Below are 17960 nucleotides of genomic sequence, written 5' to 3'. Positions count from 1 at the left end.
AGATAGATAACCAACATCTACCAGATAGCCTGCTAAAAAGAACACTGCCTGGATGAACCTGAAAATATGTCTGACATACACACCCACAAGTCATCTGAAGATTTAAACAGCACTGTCAGTGTTTATTCTCTAAACTTATTCAATTGTGTTGTTGCTGTTGTGGTTGAAGCAGGTATTAAAGTGGACATATTTAACCCACTGAAGTCTAGTATCAAGGCTACTTCGGCAGGTGTCTATGTGAAATGCTTGTTATAGGAAAATCAGACCATCCTCAACGGGTTAAAGCTACAAACTTGGTAGGGTATCAACAGAAACGCATACCTTGTGCTTGAACGTCAAGACCAGTTCCCTCAGGGACAGACCGAGGAAAACTTGGGAGTCAGTCGGCATGGACCGCGGTACAGAGCTGTTTAGACTCTCATAGAATTCCTGTTCAGAGAAGAAAAGAACATATGTGTCTGAGTACAAATCCCATTGTCCCTCATTTAAATTTTACATTCATGTAGTCTGGATCATGTCGGCAATCACAAACAAACACAACACACAAATTCTGAAGTTTGTTCATGCCCAACTTTGTGTAACAGATTGTGGAGAGTGAACCAAGGTACCGAAAATAAGCTTCTAATTTGTTAAATAAAATATTTTTTAATATTTTCCAAACTGATAATCATTCAGTTGTCAATACCTGGCAATTCAACACTTTCATAAATGCAAAAACCTTACCTGGAAATTTAATTCCACCAATTGAGGGGTAATATAATGTAAGCAATGTTTCCAAATAGCGCTAGAAAAAAAAAATGGAAACCTGAAGCCCCATCTCAACCAGGCTATATCATCCCTTTAACCCCATTCATATCCATAACAAAGAGAAGAAGAAGATGGAGGAAGAGGAGGAGGAGAAGAAAAAGAAATAAAAGAAGAAGAAAAGGGAAATCATCAATATCTTCAGGAAACTGATCATAAAGAGAATGGCAGAGTCAGAAAGGAATGCAGCTCTTTCCTAGAAATGACAGGGAGAAAAGAAAAGTAAATTAAGGAGTAAAAAGAAATTTAAAAAAGAAGGAAAAAGGAGAGGAAGACAAGGAGACAAAGGTGAGAAGGAAAGAAATCAATGATATGTGTGACTTACTGTATACGCCAAATATTTCGCGAGGTTTTTATTTTTGCAAATTTTGCGAGTCGGGTGCTATTCGCGAATTTAAAGATATATAAAATATTGACTCTGATCCTTATATGAATGTGATGTGCACGCATACATTTCTGCGATCAGTGCTGTACTCCACGATCGCGAATTTAACCACTCATGAAATTGGAGTCGGGAATTCGCGAAAATTTAGACTCGCTAAATATATGGTGTATACAGTATTGAATTGATGGCAGAACACCACATATGTGGCATTGGCAGAGGAGTGCAGTTCTTTCCTTGAAATGTGAGCAAAACTTTGGAATTGCCTTCGATGGTGTCTGACTAGACAGTCTCCAGGCCTCATCTCCCTCATTCCCCCTTCCTCCCAGGGGAGGAGAAAGTCGCTATGACTCACTCACCTGGAGTATTTTGGTCTTGGAAAAATCCCTCTCGCAGAAATAGGCGTGCGTGATCAATTGGAGCTTGGCCTGGATAACACCATACAGTGGCTGAGAGTAAAACAAAAGCAGAAGAAACCAGTGCTCAGACTTGTTATAGTATATAATCACTAACAAGAGACCCGGGGGTCTCGCGCTCACCTGAGTATCGCAAGTTCACCTTCCATGCATTCTTGCAGACCCTTACCTGAGAACATTGGAAACTTATGGTGGGGGTGGCTTTGAGAATGGGAGCATGGTGTCCATTTACATATTCCATCACACTGGTAAAAATACCTGCCAAGTACACTGTACTTATAGAACGTTGGATTATGCAACTTGGGAAAAAAGACTGAAAGCTCTATCACTTTTGATTAGTACTAGAGAAAAATATCATTTAATATTCATTAATTTAGGAGGTTTGGACCCCTGGGGCCCCCAAGGAAAGCATTGTGCCCATTCAATTACTTTGAGATCTTATCCCTATGGGAATGCTACTTGACAAGTTTGGTGAAAATCCATTATATTGTTTTCAGCAAAAAGATGAAAATTTAGGCCCGCATTTGGACTCCTCCCCCATCCCATCCCGCTTCTGTGGGTCCCAAGGGGGTGGGAGGTTGGGGGTTGGGGAGGGCACCCCTGATTCTCCCATGAACAAACTTGAAACAACAATCATCAATATACTGACTCATTGTATTAACTAAGCTCAATCACTTCCAGTTCTAGAGAAAATCTGTAAAGATTCCTTACAGGAGGGGGGGGGGGGGGGGAGGAGAGAACCCATGGGGCCCCCCCCCCCCAGGTGGGGCATGGTGCCAATTTGATTGAATTGAGATTCTATCCCCCTAGGGATGCTACCTGCAAAGTTTGGTGAAAATTAGTTATAGGGTTTTCAAGAAAAAGCTGAAAATTTACAAATTTTGGTCCAAATTTAGGCCCCCTGGGGCCTCCCAGGTGGGGCATGGTGCCCATTTGATGGGAATGAGATTCTTTCCCCCTGGGGATGCTACCTGCTAACTTTGGTGAAAATTCATAATGGCATTTTCAAGAAAAAGATGAAAATGTACAATTTGGGCCCTATTAGGACCCCTCCCCACCCCCTCCACTGGGTCCGAAGGGGGGGGGGGGGGGGAGCACTCCTGATTCCGCCATGAACAAACTTAAAACTACAGTCATCAATGTACTAATTCAGAGTATAAGCTTAGCTCTATCACTTCTGGTTCTAGAGAAGAAGATTTTTTAAGATTCCTTAATTTTGGGGGGTTTGGGCCCCTCTGGGGGCCCCCCAGGTGGGGTATGGTGCCCACTTGAACAAATTGAGATCCTATCCCCCTAGGGATGCTACCTGCCAAGTTTGGTGAAAATCGGTCAAGGGGTTCTCAAGAAGAAGATGAAAATGTAAAAGTTTATGCACGACGGACGACGGACGAAGAGCGATCGCAATAGCTCACTTGAGCCTTCGGCTCAGGTGAGCTAAAAATGGAAATTAAAATTCTGTCTTCAAGTGCTTTAGTTTTAAGGTTAATCTTTATACACATGGCACCTTCTTGATTTCTTTCAGAATAAATTCTGAATAAGACTGGGATACCTCAAACAATATTTGATTTCACAGGATGTTTATTTGGCAATAATTTATAAATTGTTAAAGGGATAGTACAGTATTGGTGGAGATGAGAATTGGGCTTTTAACTTTTTGCAAGATACCAAGGAAACACTTATGATATAGTACAGAGCATACCATTTTAGAGGAATTCAAAGTTTATTTGATGAAAATCGGGTTTGGAATGACTGAAACATCCAAAAACAAAGTAAAACAAAGCGATCGTAATAAAGTGTGGGTCCCACACTTTATTAGAATCACTCTTTTTTGGATATCTCAGCCATTTCAAAACCAATTTTCACCAAATAAATGTTGAATTCCTCATAGAATTACATGCTCTTTCATATTTCATAAGAGGTTTCTCATTATCTCACTAAAAAATGTTAGAAACCTGAAATTAGGTCTCAACCAAAACTGTGCAATCCCTTTGAAGCCCTTACCTCTTATCATTTGACAGTCTGTCTTTTATGACAATTCTGTACTGTAGCTTCATAGGTGAACACCGAAGTGTACCCTACGGTCACTACCAGTGCCTAATGGGATGCACACAGATTAATTATACCAATGTTGCATCACTGCTTGCTGCTTCATTGTTTCATTTAGGCATTTTTTAATAGGCCAAATTCTGTAAGAGGAAAATATGTACATGTAATTCAGAGGAAGTCCATACTGCTCGAGTGGGGGGAATTTAAACTCAAGCACAGGAATGGAGGCTTTATTTTGTTTTTGTTTTGTTTTTCAAATCTACTTTTGGCGGGCAATCTATCATAAAAAGCAGAAGAGCTGGAGTGTCTGAACAAAGCATTACATGGCCACAGACACAGACGAACACATACACACACACACACACACACACACACACACACCATGACAATGCCTTTTTCTTCTTGTGGTACAGAAGTGGTTGTCAACTTTATGTTCTTATAAGATGACCAGAAATGATGGTATGTGAGTACCAGTATACATTACATGTTGCAACTTGAAGACAGACCAGGGCACCGTGTCATGAAAGTTGTCAGCCCTGACAAGTTGTCAGTCTATGACAATTTTAGTAAAATCCCTGGTTTTGAGTGGTTGAGAAGCTCTAGTCAATGACTGTTTAATACCACACTGGTAGTTGTTACAGACTGACAACTTGTCATGGCTGACAACTTCCATGGAACGGTGCCCTAAAGACAGTGATATAGAATACAAATACAATTGTTCCTTTCTGTTTGAGGCACTTACAATACTAGTATGTACTTCACTTTAAATACATCATAGAAGTCTTGCTCACCAGCGTGTCCCTCGTGATACATCAGGGAATTACTACAATTTTTTTTTAATCAATACCCTCATCATCATGGTTATGAAAGTGAAACCTCATTCATTGCATTGTATACTTATAACTGTACTTTTTTTATTTTGCAAGCACCATTGGTAGCATACACGTAGATGGATGGCACTGTATCTGATTCACAGTGCTGAGCAATTAGAAGACCAATCCACAGCAACGTCAAAAGCAATTGGGATGGTCATTATAAGATAAAGGACATACACCTCTTTGCTCTCTATAAACAATGTGGCATTTCATGAAAATGTCATTTATATTCAAAGAAAATTTGGGGGAAACAATTATAGAAACAAGCAAGCAGCAATCTAAAAGGTCTATTGTAATGTAAAACCTAACACTCTATTTCTCTTGGCATATCTGTACTGGTACACTGGGAGAATATTTTTGCTATTGAATAAAATTAAACATAATATTTTGGCAACATAAAACTCTATAGATCTTTTGACTACATTGTATTTTTAGCCCTGTATGCATCTTGTTATTGTAAATTGACAAGAACTTAGGACTTGAGAAATGAAGAAGCAACATAACACTTGAATCATATTAGTCCATGTTGGTGGATGTAATGTAAATGACAGTTTTGGCAAACACACAATCATTTGAATGTGTGGCATCCATCAAACTTAGTTCTACAAAACTACAGTAATGTTGAAGTCTTCTAGTAGTAAGCCTGTAACAAGTACATTTGTGTAACAACACTGAAGAACCATAAACCCAGTTTCCAAAGTAAAACCTTTCGCATCGTACACTGGACATATCTCATAAAGTGGACTCAATTCACTATTATATTAATGGTATCAATGAATTTATACTATGACTTAAGCTGGAAAGCAAGGTACATAATGATGAACACTGTAACTGTGCATGTTTTTCCTGAAAGACAGTCACACAAATGTTGATGAGACTAGTTGGGATGCAGCTATAAATATGGTCACTATAGGGCTTGAAATATGTACAAAGCATCACTTTCATTTATTACAACAAAGTGGCAAAATCAAAACATTCGAAGTTAAGATACATTGTATAATATCAAAAATTTGCAATGTCAATATACGTAAAATATTATGTAGGCCTAAACATTTTATTCACACAAATGTAATAAAATCAATTCGTCAAACCATAGCCAACTTTTGTTGGATCAAACATTTCTCCATCTCAATTTTCACTATATAATCTGCTAGATAAGATGTCACTAGAGTTATGTTCACACTGCTACACCGTGTACAATTCACCAAACCTGTAGGGCCTACACGGTGTACAAAAACAAAGCACTGTGCAATCCTATTGGATTCATAATGGCTAGATGTCACTAAAGTTATGTTCACACTTCATACTGCGTAGAAGTCACGAAAACAGTGCTATGTACATTCCTACTGGATTCACGATGACTAATCTTTTTTTTTTTTTTGGCTGTATTAACTGCTCTTAAAAAACAGAAGATATATTACTTTTCATAGTTCTAAAAATAATGATGAAGGTACAGTAAAAGATATATTACAAGTACAGTCGAGTTCCAAATAAGTGTGTATCTTCCCTAGGAGGGTATGACCTATCAAAAACAATAATTCATATACATGTAACTCTCTTCACAATTTCTGAGCCAAAAGGTCGACACACAAGCACTACTGTGTGGGAGTGAGGAGACTGTGAGTGCTAACAACTTTCAGTGCTCTTTACTATGACTAGTTATCCTATTGAGGGAACCCTCCAGATTCAAGGTTCAAGAGTTTACGCTATGAGAGCAGCATGCACAATGCATACATTGTAAATTGTATGAAAATATACAGTGTAGTGTACATTTGTACATGCTATAAAGTGCATTGCACACAAAATTCCTACACCAGGTCTGTGTGTTTGATGAATATTTGTGTTCATAATAACACATTGAATGTGTATGATTTACAACAAGGAAAAGTAGAAATTACGCGGTGCGTAATATATGTCCCCGCCGGAAGTAGCATTTTGTAACAAAATGTGCAATATAGGTAAAAAATCAAGGTCAAAGGTCAAAGAAGTCAAAGGTCAAAATTCTGTGTAGAAGTTTTGAAGCCCTCACCTAGTGCCATCACATAAAGCAAATGGAATCGAAATTGGGTTAGAAATGGCGAAGGAGTAGCATTTTGTAGCCAATGTACAATATAGGTCAAAAATCAAGGTCAAAGGTCAAAGAAGACAAAGGTCAAAATTCTGTGTAGAAGTTTTGAAGCCCTCACCTAGTGCTATCACATAAAGCAAACGGAATCGAAATCGGGTTAGAAATGGCGAAGGAGTAGCATTTTGTAGCAAAATGCAGAATATAGGTCAAAAATCAAGGTCAAAGGTTAAAGAAGTCAAAGGTCAAAATTCTGTGTAGAAGTTTTGAAGCCCTCAACTAGTGCCATCATATAAAGCAAACGGAATCGAAATCGGGTTAGAAATGGCGAAGGAGTAGCATTTTGTAGCAAAATGTACAATATAGGTCAAAAATCAAGGTCAAAGGTCAAAGAAATCAAAGGTCAAAATTCTGTGTAGAAGTTTTGAAGCCCTCACCTAGTGCCATCACTTAAAGCAAACGGAATCGAAATCGGGTTAGAAATGGCGAAGGAGTAGCATTTTGTAGCAAATGTACAATATAGGTCAAAGGTCAAGGTCAAAGGTCAAGGTCAAAGGTCACAACTGAAATTCTGTGTAGAAGTTTTAAAGCTCCCATGTAGTGCTATCATATAAAGCAAACAGAATCAAAATTGGCTCATAAATGACAGAGAAGTAGCAAATTGAACATTTTGATCACACACGGACGCACACACGGACGGACGCACGGACGGACGGACGCACGGACGCACGGACGCACAGACACACACACGTACGGAGCCCGTTTCATAGTCCCCTGCTTGAACTCGTTCGGCGGGGACAATAATGTACATGTGTGTGTGTGTTCATTCACTTCTTTGAATACGACTAATTACATTAACCAGTATGAATTAAAGTAGATATTACTTGGTTCTCTTTACACTACTGCTTCATCTTTGTACTGGCACCTCCTAATGTCAAGTATTACATTTTGAGTACATCTTGCCTACTACCGGTACCACTTGTTCATCTGTGTTTGTAATCCTCACACATTATTGTATTGTATCAATGTATTCTATCCTCTTTTGCATTATATATATTTTCTACAGAACATCTTCACTGAATGATTTGAATTATTTTTTTTTAATCAAAATTATATTCTCCCTTTGTGAGAAGCCGTATCCATCCTGTAGTGTATTCATAAGTGATTTTCAAATCAAATTTGAATTGTTATAGAAACTGCGAGTGGACAAATATAATTCATAGACCTGTAACTTGAGAGAAGAAGGGCAAGTTCAAAAAAAAAAAAGAACACAGAAGACATGCTTCAGATGCAGTCCCACTAATACATTTCTGTGTGTCTAAATGCACAACTGCTGGGCAAAATTTCTGAAAGTACAGTAATCTTATGATAATCATAAAGGGAAGTAATCCCTGGTGGACTTTTCTCAACACAGAGCAGCCTTTTAAAGATGAAGGCATTTAAGCATAATGACATCATCACATTCAGTTTGAAACAACTGAACTCATATCCTCTTAATGTAGTCTATACAATACATAATGTGTAATGAATTAAAAATAGATAGGATAGTCTGGATTTCTATCAGAGTATAATTTCCAAACATTTAATACAGAATGAACAGGAAGGAAGGAGGCCTCACAACACTGAAATTTCACAAATACGACAGAACAAACATATTTCCCAACTTTGGCATGCATGCTTCCAGTCATAATATTTTTTATTTATAAATCTAGCTAGGCGAAGATTACACAAACCTTGAATCTCTGAAGAATAATAGTTATAAAATTGGCCTATGATTACACTAGTACTACTGCCAAGTTTGGGTATATAGCAGGGTAATCAAAGATCTCACATTCTGATCTAAAAGTATGGTTTGGAAATTGACCAAAAAGCAAAAACAGAGACATCCATGACATGAGAGGAAATGAGGATTGTAACAGGCAAATGCCATTTGTCAACAAACTTTTGGAGGATCGGATTTCTGTTAAAACATTTAGAGTCTGTGTCCACGCAAACACTTGTTCACCACATATTCATGGTTTTTAGCAGGTGGGTAATGTTTTTAGTTTTACATGATCACTATGAATGAAGTGTCACAAGTCAGAAGGGTAATTTTGTATTTTTGTTATTTTTTTAAGGATGTAAAAATTTATTCTCGTCAAATCTGCACCATGGCTTGATAAACACTTGGCTGTAATAAAAGTTGCAAATGCAAATTATATCAAGTTAAAGATCTATTCCACTTCCTTCCTTCTTCATGCTCTCTACTCAAAATAAATGTTTTGAGAAAACTAAACAGTCAATAAGTTCTTTCTTCTTCACCAGACACATGCACTATATATGTGGCACTGAATCAGACTGTTTTCTTTCTTCAGAGACAGAGTATCCAAGTGTTTGTACTTCTTACCAATTTGCTCAGGACGCATACACTTTTCTGCACAGTTCCACGTGTAACATCGGCAGTCTTAGACAGAAGATCCTGTGAGGACAAAAAAAATATTCATAATTCAGTAGTTAATAAAGTTTCACTATTCCCTGTCAGATTTCATATTAAAGGGAAAGTAAAAAAAAAAAATCTTTCATTTCAGTCCTCTGTTATCCATCGAGTATGTAATTATTTGTTTTGGTTACAATTATCAGTATTTGTAAAAGCCTCCTAAGATTTAGAGTTGATTCTTAAATGCATTACTTGCCATTTGCAGATGAAACAAAAATCCAGCATTAGTGCTTCAAAATTATAGTATTCTAAAATGTGAGTTCAGAGTAGAAACAACCAATTCAAAAATGTTCAGTATAATCAATGTTAAGTATTGTTAAAAATACAAAATGTGAACAATAGTTATAATAAAATTGTTTCTAGAATAAACCGTCTACAGTTATGGTTTCTTGAGAAAATTAGTGATATCTCCCTATATTTTAGGCTTTATTGGAAAATGTTTAAATGGTAGGATGTTTTGTGATACAGTGTGACCTACACATACATTGTATGCGTGAAATGTGATAACTCGAACTTAAAAAAAAAAAAAAAAAGAATCACTGCTCCCAATGGTATACAGTACCTTTAAATTAGCAACAAATCTCCGAAAAGATAAAAAAGAGTAAAGTTCATATTCTTTCTCAAACTGGCACATTTTTGGATATATCTCTTTCTGGTTTTGTACTGATTTCATGAATCCAACCAGTTCATCTATTCTTTCTCTGATATGAATTTTGCAGTGAAATTCAGAGAAAATCTAATGATGACAACCAGCTAAATACACACATACATTAACATACATACACACACACACACACACACTTTATTAGTAGTTTTAATCATATAAGTCACTCCAGATGTACAATTACAAATAAGATTTATATCTTGATGACGGTAATCAGTAGAACTATAAAACTGTTATGAAATCTGTTAAATATTTATAAACTTTTTGAATACAGACTAAACTAAAAAATTTGCAACTGTCAGCACAATGCCAGAATTTCCATTAGAGGAATTTCCTCAGTTTACAGTTCCATATCACATGTTGAAGGAGAAACCAATTTACCAAGCATTTCTACTTTTGATTTGATTTTACCTGAGAATTGCAATGATGTGGAAATGACATTGTGTGAAATTCATGACTCAGACCATAAATAGAACCAGAAATGGTTCGAAGTTTCACATTTCTTTCAGCAGTAAAATCCTTCAGACACTGTTTTTTCCTCTCATTTCTGATGACTTCCCAGTTTCAGTTTCAGTGCACACTTCCCTTGTATTCAAAATGCCAAGCAACACAATGAATCAAGAGAATTATTCAGTCAACACAAAATCTGGAAAGATTCCTGGTATTGTCAATGGTAGTTCTTCGAAAATCAGTGAATGGATCACTTGTGACCACATTACCTTGCAAATTGTAATTAGTAAAAAAAAATATTGATGCTACATTGTAAGTCAGATTTCCTCAAACATCTTTCATCTTGCTCAAGTGTCCAAGTCATAGTGAACAATGTGATTGACCGTTGACCCTTGAACTTTGACCCCACGACCCAAAACTTCCAAAGAGAATCATTATCAGACAAACCTTCCAAAGAAAATCATTATCAGACAATACATATGTGCTAAGTTTCATGAAAAGAACTTAAATAGCCATTTCTGAGATACGGAGGAAAATGTGAAATTTTAGCATTCTTGTATGACCTTTGACCTACATGACCTAAAACTTTCCCTAGAAAAGCTTTATCTGGTAACATGTATCATCTAAAAAGTTTTTCTATGAAAATACCTTTAGGCATTGCAAGAAAAACTAAAACTTTAAGATTTGACCTTGACCTTATGGCCTTTGACATTGAGCGCATGCTTAAACGTACATATGCCACATTTTATGAGGATACCTCAAACAGTTTTCAAAGGTACAAGTGTACATTGCACATCATCCACAGACAGACAGACGGATGGACAGACAAATGGACAGACAATGAAAAAGACATTATGGCCACTAGCGACACTTTGTGGCTGAGACACACCAAAAAAAATTCATTTTCCATTTCAGTTCATTGTTGATCATATACTTTTCATTGCACAATTTTGAGGCCTCTTGATAACTACATTTTCAACAGATTTTTTAATTAGCAGCACATTTTGTAAGAATTATGTTTCCCTCTCTCACTCTCTCTATTACATACCATATTGTTGCAGATTTCTATATGCGTCTATCATTAATAGACGCATAGAGCAGAAAGAAATCTGTAACAAAATGAATATTATGTTCTCTCATGAAATGATACGTTCCATCTATTGAAATCGTTTTAATATATCAAAATATGAAGAAATTCAGAGGTGCTGCTTGAAATCATAACAAGATGATTATTTTTGCAGCAAAGCTCCAAAAGGCTTGACGGGTTAAAGGACAAGTTCACCTTCATAGACACGTGGGTTGAGTGAATACAGCAATATTAGTAGAACACATCAGTGAGAGTTTGAGCGAAATCGGACAATCCATTAAAAAGTTAAGAATTTTTGAAGTTTATGCTCAGTCATGGCTGGATGAGAAGACTACTATAGCTTGTGATGTCATATGAGTACAACTATATAAAGAAAGTATAAAGAAAATTCAAGATATTCTCACTTTTCTCACATAATAAAAGAACACTTGACTTCTCTCTTTCAGAAGTCAGGGGGAATAATATTACCCCTAACATAAGTCAGTGACAAGTCGAGGAAATGTGCACTTTACTCAAAAAGTCAAGTTTTGTTAAATTCTCTTTTTATTTTCCTTATATAGTTGTACGCATGTGACATCATACACTGTAGTAGTCTTCTCCTCCAGCAGTGATTACACAGATATTTTAAAAATTCATAACTTTTGAACGGATTGTCGGATTTTCCCCAAATTTTCACTGATGTGTTCTACTAACATTTTTGCCTTCACTCAATCCACATGTATATGAAGGTGAACTTGTCCTTTAAAGGGAACAATCACATCCTTCAAGCTACTCATTTTAATTAGCAATGAAGCAATTGTAAAAGTTTCTGTGTCAACTCTTCTGTAAATTTTGCATATTCTATTACATTTGCTTCTTATACTCTGCATAAAAAGAACAATTTCTAGCAGTGCTATATACAGATATTGCAGATTTTCTTTGTCTTCATTAGAAGTATGCAAATTTTTGTTGTACTAAATTCACTCTGCAATTTCAGTGCTTGTCACTTTCTGAATACAGTTTTCTGCTCACCTGGCAGGAAAGCAAAGCAGAAAATCACAATTCATCATATTTTTCAACATAATTTGTATTTGAATATATGGAGTTGCACTTTGAGAAATGCTGCAAATTTGAGAAGTGCTGCCAAAATAAAGTGATTGCATTTGCTTCACAGGCAGGATGGATGCACAATCAGTCCAGCACAAACTGGTATAGTTTAGCTCTATTCTAGAAAGAGGCCGAACTCATTCTTAAGACTAATTTAAGCCGATGAGAAAGGATTAGGCACTAATAGGCTATTATGGGCAATTGGAGCAGCCCTGATCAGAATGATGAAGGTATAAAAGTATTGGCTTTCTTGTCGCCACCCTCCTTCAGACAAAACAGCTCACAGCTAGAGCATTTGAGAGCTCCTGCGGTCGATCACTATCACATGAGTTAATTAACCATTTCCTCTTTGGAGGATTAATTATTTCCCTCCTATCTTTTTTTTTTCTTTTTACTCTAAATGAATCCAACATTTTCAAGAGGTGAAAAGGTTTCTTATATTTCCTACTCTCATTTTTGATATCTACCTCAAACCAAGGAAAAACAAACAAAAAGAAGGGAAAGCTGATCCTCATAAGTATGAAGAATAGGTTGTCACTCATTACAGATAGAACTATAAAATTAAACCACAGCTCCACACAGAGCATTCAAAAGTGATATAAACCGGAGCTTTCACACCCTGTGGCCCAGGACAACTAAAACTTGCTTTTCGACAAGTAAAATGAGTGGGCTCTTGCCTGTTGAATGCATACAAATGTAGAACACAATTGTCCAAATGCCAATTTAACGATGAGTGGACAAATGTTTGATTGTAATGCCCTGACATATCTTACAGGAACTCAAGATTCAAGGAGGAAGATCTTTAATGGAAAATGAAACCTAAATATACATGTGGATTGAGTGCATGCAGCAATAATAGTAGAACAAATCAGTGAAAGTTTGAGGAAAATTGGACAATCCGTTAAACAGTTATGAACTATTAAAGTGTTGATGTTAACAGTTGCTGCTGGATGAGAAGACCACTACAGTTTGTGGTCTCACATATGAAGAACAATATACAGAAAATATATAGAAATACATAGAAGATATATACAGAAAATATTTCCACTTTCTATATCATTAGCACAGTAAAAAAGCACTTGACTTTTTATACCTCTTTTGGAAAGCAGGGGGAATAATATTGCCTTTACCATTTTATGTCAGTAACAAGTTGAGGGAATGTGTACTTTTCATAAAAATGAAATTTTGTTGAAATCTGTCCACAAAATTCAACACGTTCCTTGACTTGTTACTGACCCATGTTCAGATTAATATCATTCCACCTGCTTTCTGAAAGAGGCAACGTAAGTGTTTTCCATCATGCCAGAAATATGAAAATTAAATGAAAACACAAAGTGTTCTGTACCTGTGATCCACTGTTTAAAAAAGGGGAGGGGGAGGTGACAAAGGCAGCACCAATGGGCATCTAGCGACCCTTTGAGCTTCCAGGTTCTACACCCTGATGGCCCTAGGCCCCTGACCACAAAGGACTTTGCACTTTTGATGTGATCTCAGTGCATAATATACATCACGTTCAATATCCAAATTTTGTTTTTGTTTTGTTGTTGTTGTTTTTTGTGCAACATGCTAAAGTATACAAACAGTGAACTGTCACAAGTGCAATGGTACAAGACTTCACATGAGGTGAAAGACAGAGACTCTATTCAACAAGGCAAAGCCGAGTTGAATAGTGCGCCTCATCTTTCACCGAGTGCAAAATCTTGTTCCATTGCACAAGTAAAGAAAATACACGATTTGTTTTATGCAACACCTTGAACGTTAACAGAGGGGTGTTCACACAGATTCTTGAATTCAGCGCAGAAATGGCAACCATTTTCCACGAAAGACGAATGAGTAGCCGCAAGTCACAGTCACGCGAAACCCATCAGTTGCTGAAGTTGTTTACAAAAATGAGTGACAAAAGTACATGCTTGTAAGCCCGCTTGTAATTGTTGAGTGTGTGTGGCAAATGCTTGTTTATTGTGACATCAGAGCCATGCAATGGAACAAAAACTTCAAGTCAGTGATGAGTTTGACATGGGAGTCAATATAAATTGGTGACATCAGCCAGGCGCTATCCACTTTTGCTCAAACAAAATGGCGCGGTTGACAGCTAGAGCATGCGATGGAACTTTTAACTGAATGATACATGATGGGCAATTGATCAATTGGATAGCTACATTCTTTCTAGGTGGTGTATTACTAGTAATTGAAAGTTACCACCCACCCCTGAGATAAGGTGCATGGACTAACCTGTGTTTTGATTTGCCGGTAACAGGAAACACCATACACAGTACCCATATGTTTACCCCTTCCTGGTAAGTGGAAGTAGATGGTATCTGCACAAACAAAACAAGACAAAACAAAAATGATATAAGACATGTAAATCAATCATACTGATTTTCTGAGGCACTTTCGCATGTTCTCCTCTAGCATAAACAACAAAACTGGTCAATGGATCATCTAAATTACTCTCGATTGCAGGGATATATTGAATAGTAATAGTGAAGATCTATGCCTTCTCAAGGATAACACATCAACTTTTCATTGACATGTAAATATTATGTCTATGCAGGTAGGTTTTATGAACTTTTTAAAAGCTGATCATGACATTTTTTTTTTATTACTTCCAAATGTCTTGCCTAATAGGTTTCCAAATGCTGATACTTGGATAATGAGAAATACCATACATTTATTAACAGAGAAATATCCAGTATCATCAGTTAAACACCACCTATCAACCAACACATACTTTGTGCTGTTTTTGTGTCCTGGTTGTATCATTGTAAAGTCTTTACTGGTAAGCATGTTTTTGAATTCCTCGCCAATATTTGTTCAGATGTGTACTCCGACATAACAATGAACAATATTAGAATATTAGAGCAAGTTGTGTGCTGTCCCGTCTGTTTCTTCGAGTCGCTAGAGAGCTATTAAGAGAGCCCAAGCCCTACAGTTAAAACTACATATATGGCCAAAAAATGTCTTCAAACACCAGTGTTAATAGCTGTGCTTGATTTTCATGGCACGTTGGCAAATGAAACTAGAAATGTCGCTACAGCGACTGGTTATACCCCCACCAAACAACATTTTATAAGCTTTGGTCAAAACAACATTTCATAAGCTTTGGTCAAAAAACTGAGGAAGTAGTTAAATCCGCAAGATCTTTCCTTGATCTTCTGCCATTAATATGCCGTTACCATGGCAACGTACTTTCGGGTACTGTCGAAAAATGCGTCTTGCACATCTACAACCAAAGGCACACATCTGTACCAAGTTTCATGGAAATTGGGCAAAAACTGAGGAAGTAGTTTGCAACACAAAATTTTCCATCATTTTGGCTCATAATATGTGAGCTGTTCCCATGGCAACATACTTTTTGTCACTGTCAAGAAATGTGTCATGCTGACCTATATCCTAAGACAAACATTCAATATGAATTCCATGAGAATTGGAAGAACACTGATAAAGCAGTTTTGCCATGAAGCATTTTGCCCTATATTTTACCAATAACATGCCGTTACCATGGCAACGCACTTTTTGCCACTGCAGAAATATGTGTCTTGCACATTAACATATTCAGATGAACATCTGTACCTAATTTCATAAAAATTGATCAAAAACTGTGGGAGGAGTTCGCGACGCAAGATTTGTACCCATTTTTGCCCATAATATGCCATTACCATGGCAACGTACTTTTGGGTACTGTCAAAAAATATGTCTTGCACATCTACAACCCAAGGCACACATCTGTGCCAAGTTTTATGGGAATCGGTTGAAAACTGAGGAAGTAGTTCGCGACGCAAGATTTGCAACGGACCGACCGCCCGACCGCCCGACCGACCGCCCGACCGCCCGACCGACCGCCCGACCGCCCGACCGACCGTCCGCTGATTCCTATATACCCCCTTCAAACTTCGTTTGGCGGGGGTATAAATAGGTAAAGTTATACAAATTTTAATATTACTCATGATAAACAAAATAACAATTATGTCTTCATGGCAGGTCTTACCAGGGCCCTCCCCGGTCTAATGAGATACACTGTACTGTATACGCCATACATTTACCGAGTCTAAATTTTCGCGAATGGGGACTTCCCAAATTTTTCGCGAGTGGTTAAATTAGCGATTATGGAGTAGTTATCTATTTATACTGAATGGAGAAATGTATACATGCGCGTCACATTCATCGGGATCAGAGTCATTATTTTCGTGTGTCTTTAATTTTGCGAATAGCACCCGACTCACAAAATTCGTGAAAATAAAAACCTCACAAATATTCAGCGTCTACAGTACCAGGTATGATACAGGTAAATGCTTAGTCATATTTTCAGCCTTGAAATTTGATGCTACAGAATGACTCTGGTTTTAAAAATGTTGGAATGGCAAGCATTTTTTAGTCAGTACATAATTCTATAAATTCATCAGCTGAGAATGACAAGGGCATGAAGTTGCCACTAAAGCCATACTGCTCGAGGCACCTTCACGCCCTTCTCATTCTCAGCCAACAAATTATGCATTGACTTTAATAGCTGTGGCCTGAACATATATTTCATCATTATTAAAGAGACATTGTCTAAAACCCATAAATATCAGTGAGCCAATTCACAAACATTAATGCATTGTTAGTCCCCTCTCATATTGCAACAAATCAAAGCCTGGATTTCTGAACAAACATCATCTACTCCCATCTTTACAAGTTAAGATTATTAATTATGTGAGCTGCAATGTTCATTCAAGACAAACCTTCCTCGTAGTTTTTTTTTTTTTTTCATACAGAAATTTCATTTACTTGTCATAATTTAGGTACAAATAAATGTCAGATATCATGATACATAAAAACAAATGGTACAATTTGACAGGCAGCAACAAAGTCTGAATAATATGAATATGATTAAAGTCAATATTGGATACAAAACCTCTTTTTCCCAGACATATATTCATCTACTTTCTTCGATTTATTTAAAAATTGGTAAATATCTAATGATTTCTTTTTATTTCTGGCAGAAAATTTAAAGTACTTTGCATACAAATAAACCACACTGTGACACTTTTGCTGTAGCTTTTCTGTAGAACCAAGTATAAAGATACTTCTAGAAATTTGAGTCTGATAATTCTGTAACGTAATTTCCTATTTTTGAGAATATATACCTTCCTCGTAGTTGTGGGCCCCGTCCGGTAGAGCGAGAAACGGCAAGTGCTTCCATTCCGATGGGACCTCACTTATCTCGCTTGTTTCATCAGCAATCAGTGGAGGATAGGAAAAGTCAACCTGAGAAAGAAGCAGAAGAATAAATGTTAGTAGATCTGTCATCTTTCAACTGTTATTTGGGCTGAGCAACTTACCTTTTCCGAGTGACATTATGAAATCACTTTTTGCTTTTGTTCCTTTCTGTTCAAAGGAAACAGCGATGTACTTGCAGGCATTTTAACCTGAGACTTCACTGAGGGATTGAAGACATTTTGCATTCAATGGATAATTGATGTGTTGCTCACTGCACAATGTGTCCATGTTGAATATTCAATGGACATTCAATGTTGCTCACTGCTCAGTGGTCATCTATATTCATTCAATGGACAATCAATGTTGTTCAATGCAACAAAAAAATAATAATAAAAAAAACATAGAAATAT

At 36.9% G+C, this 17960-nt stretch overlaps 1 protein-coding gene across 1 annotated transcript in view; it reads right to left on the bottom strand.

The window, feature by feature from the left end:
• The window catches only part of LOC139730054 (late secretory pathway protein AVL9 homolog), a 50100-nt gene that overhangs the window by 16950 nt on the left and 15190 nt on the right, over positions 1–17960 (bottom strand). Inside the window, exons 2-6 of the mRNA XM_071640966.1 lie at positions 17478–17598; positions 14584–14669; positions 8975–9046; positions 1546–1635; positions 322–429 (exon numbers count right to left, since the gene is read on the bottom strand). Coding sequence (XP_071497067.1) covers positions 322–429; positions 1546–1635; positions 8975–9046; positions 14584–14669; positions 17478–17598 — 477 coding nt within the window. The remainder of the gene's footprint in view (positions 1–321; positions 430–1545; positions 1636–8974; positions 9047–14583; positions 14670–17477; positions 17599–17960) is intronic.

This window comes from Diadema antillarum, unplaced genomic scaffold, assembly GCF_040938485.1.
Source record: "Diadema antillarum isolate AM-2024a unplaced genomic scaffold, OU_Dant_1.0 seq00000288_RagTag, whole genome shotgun sequence".
In the NCBI taxonomy this organism is placed as follows: domain Eukaryota; kingdom Metazoa; phylum Echinodermata; class Echinoidea; order Diadematoida; family Diadematidae; genus Diadema; species Diadema antillarum.
The sequence above is the reverse complement of the archived record's forward strand: the minus strand, read 5'-3'. Positions and strand labels throughout refer to the sequence as shown.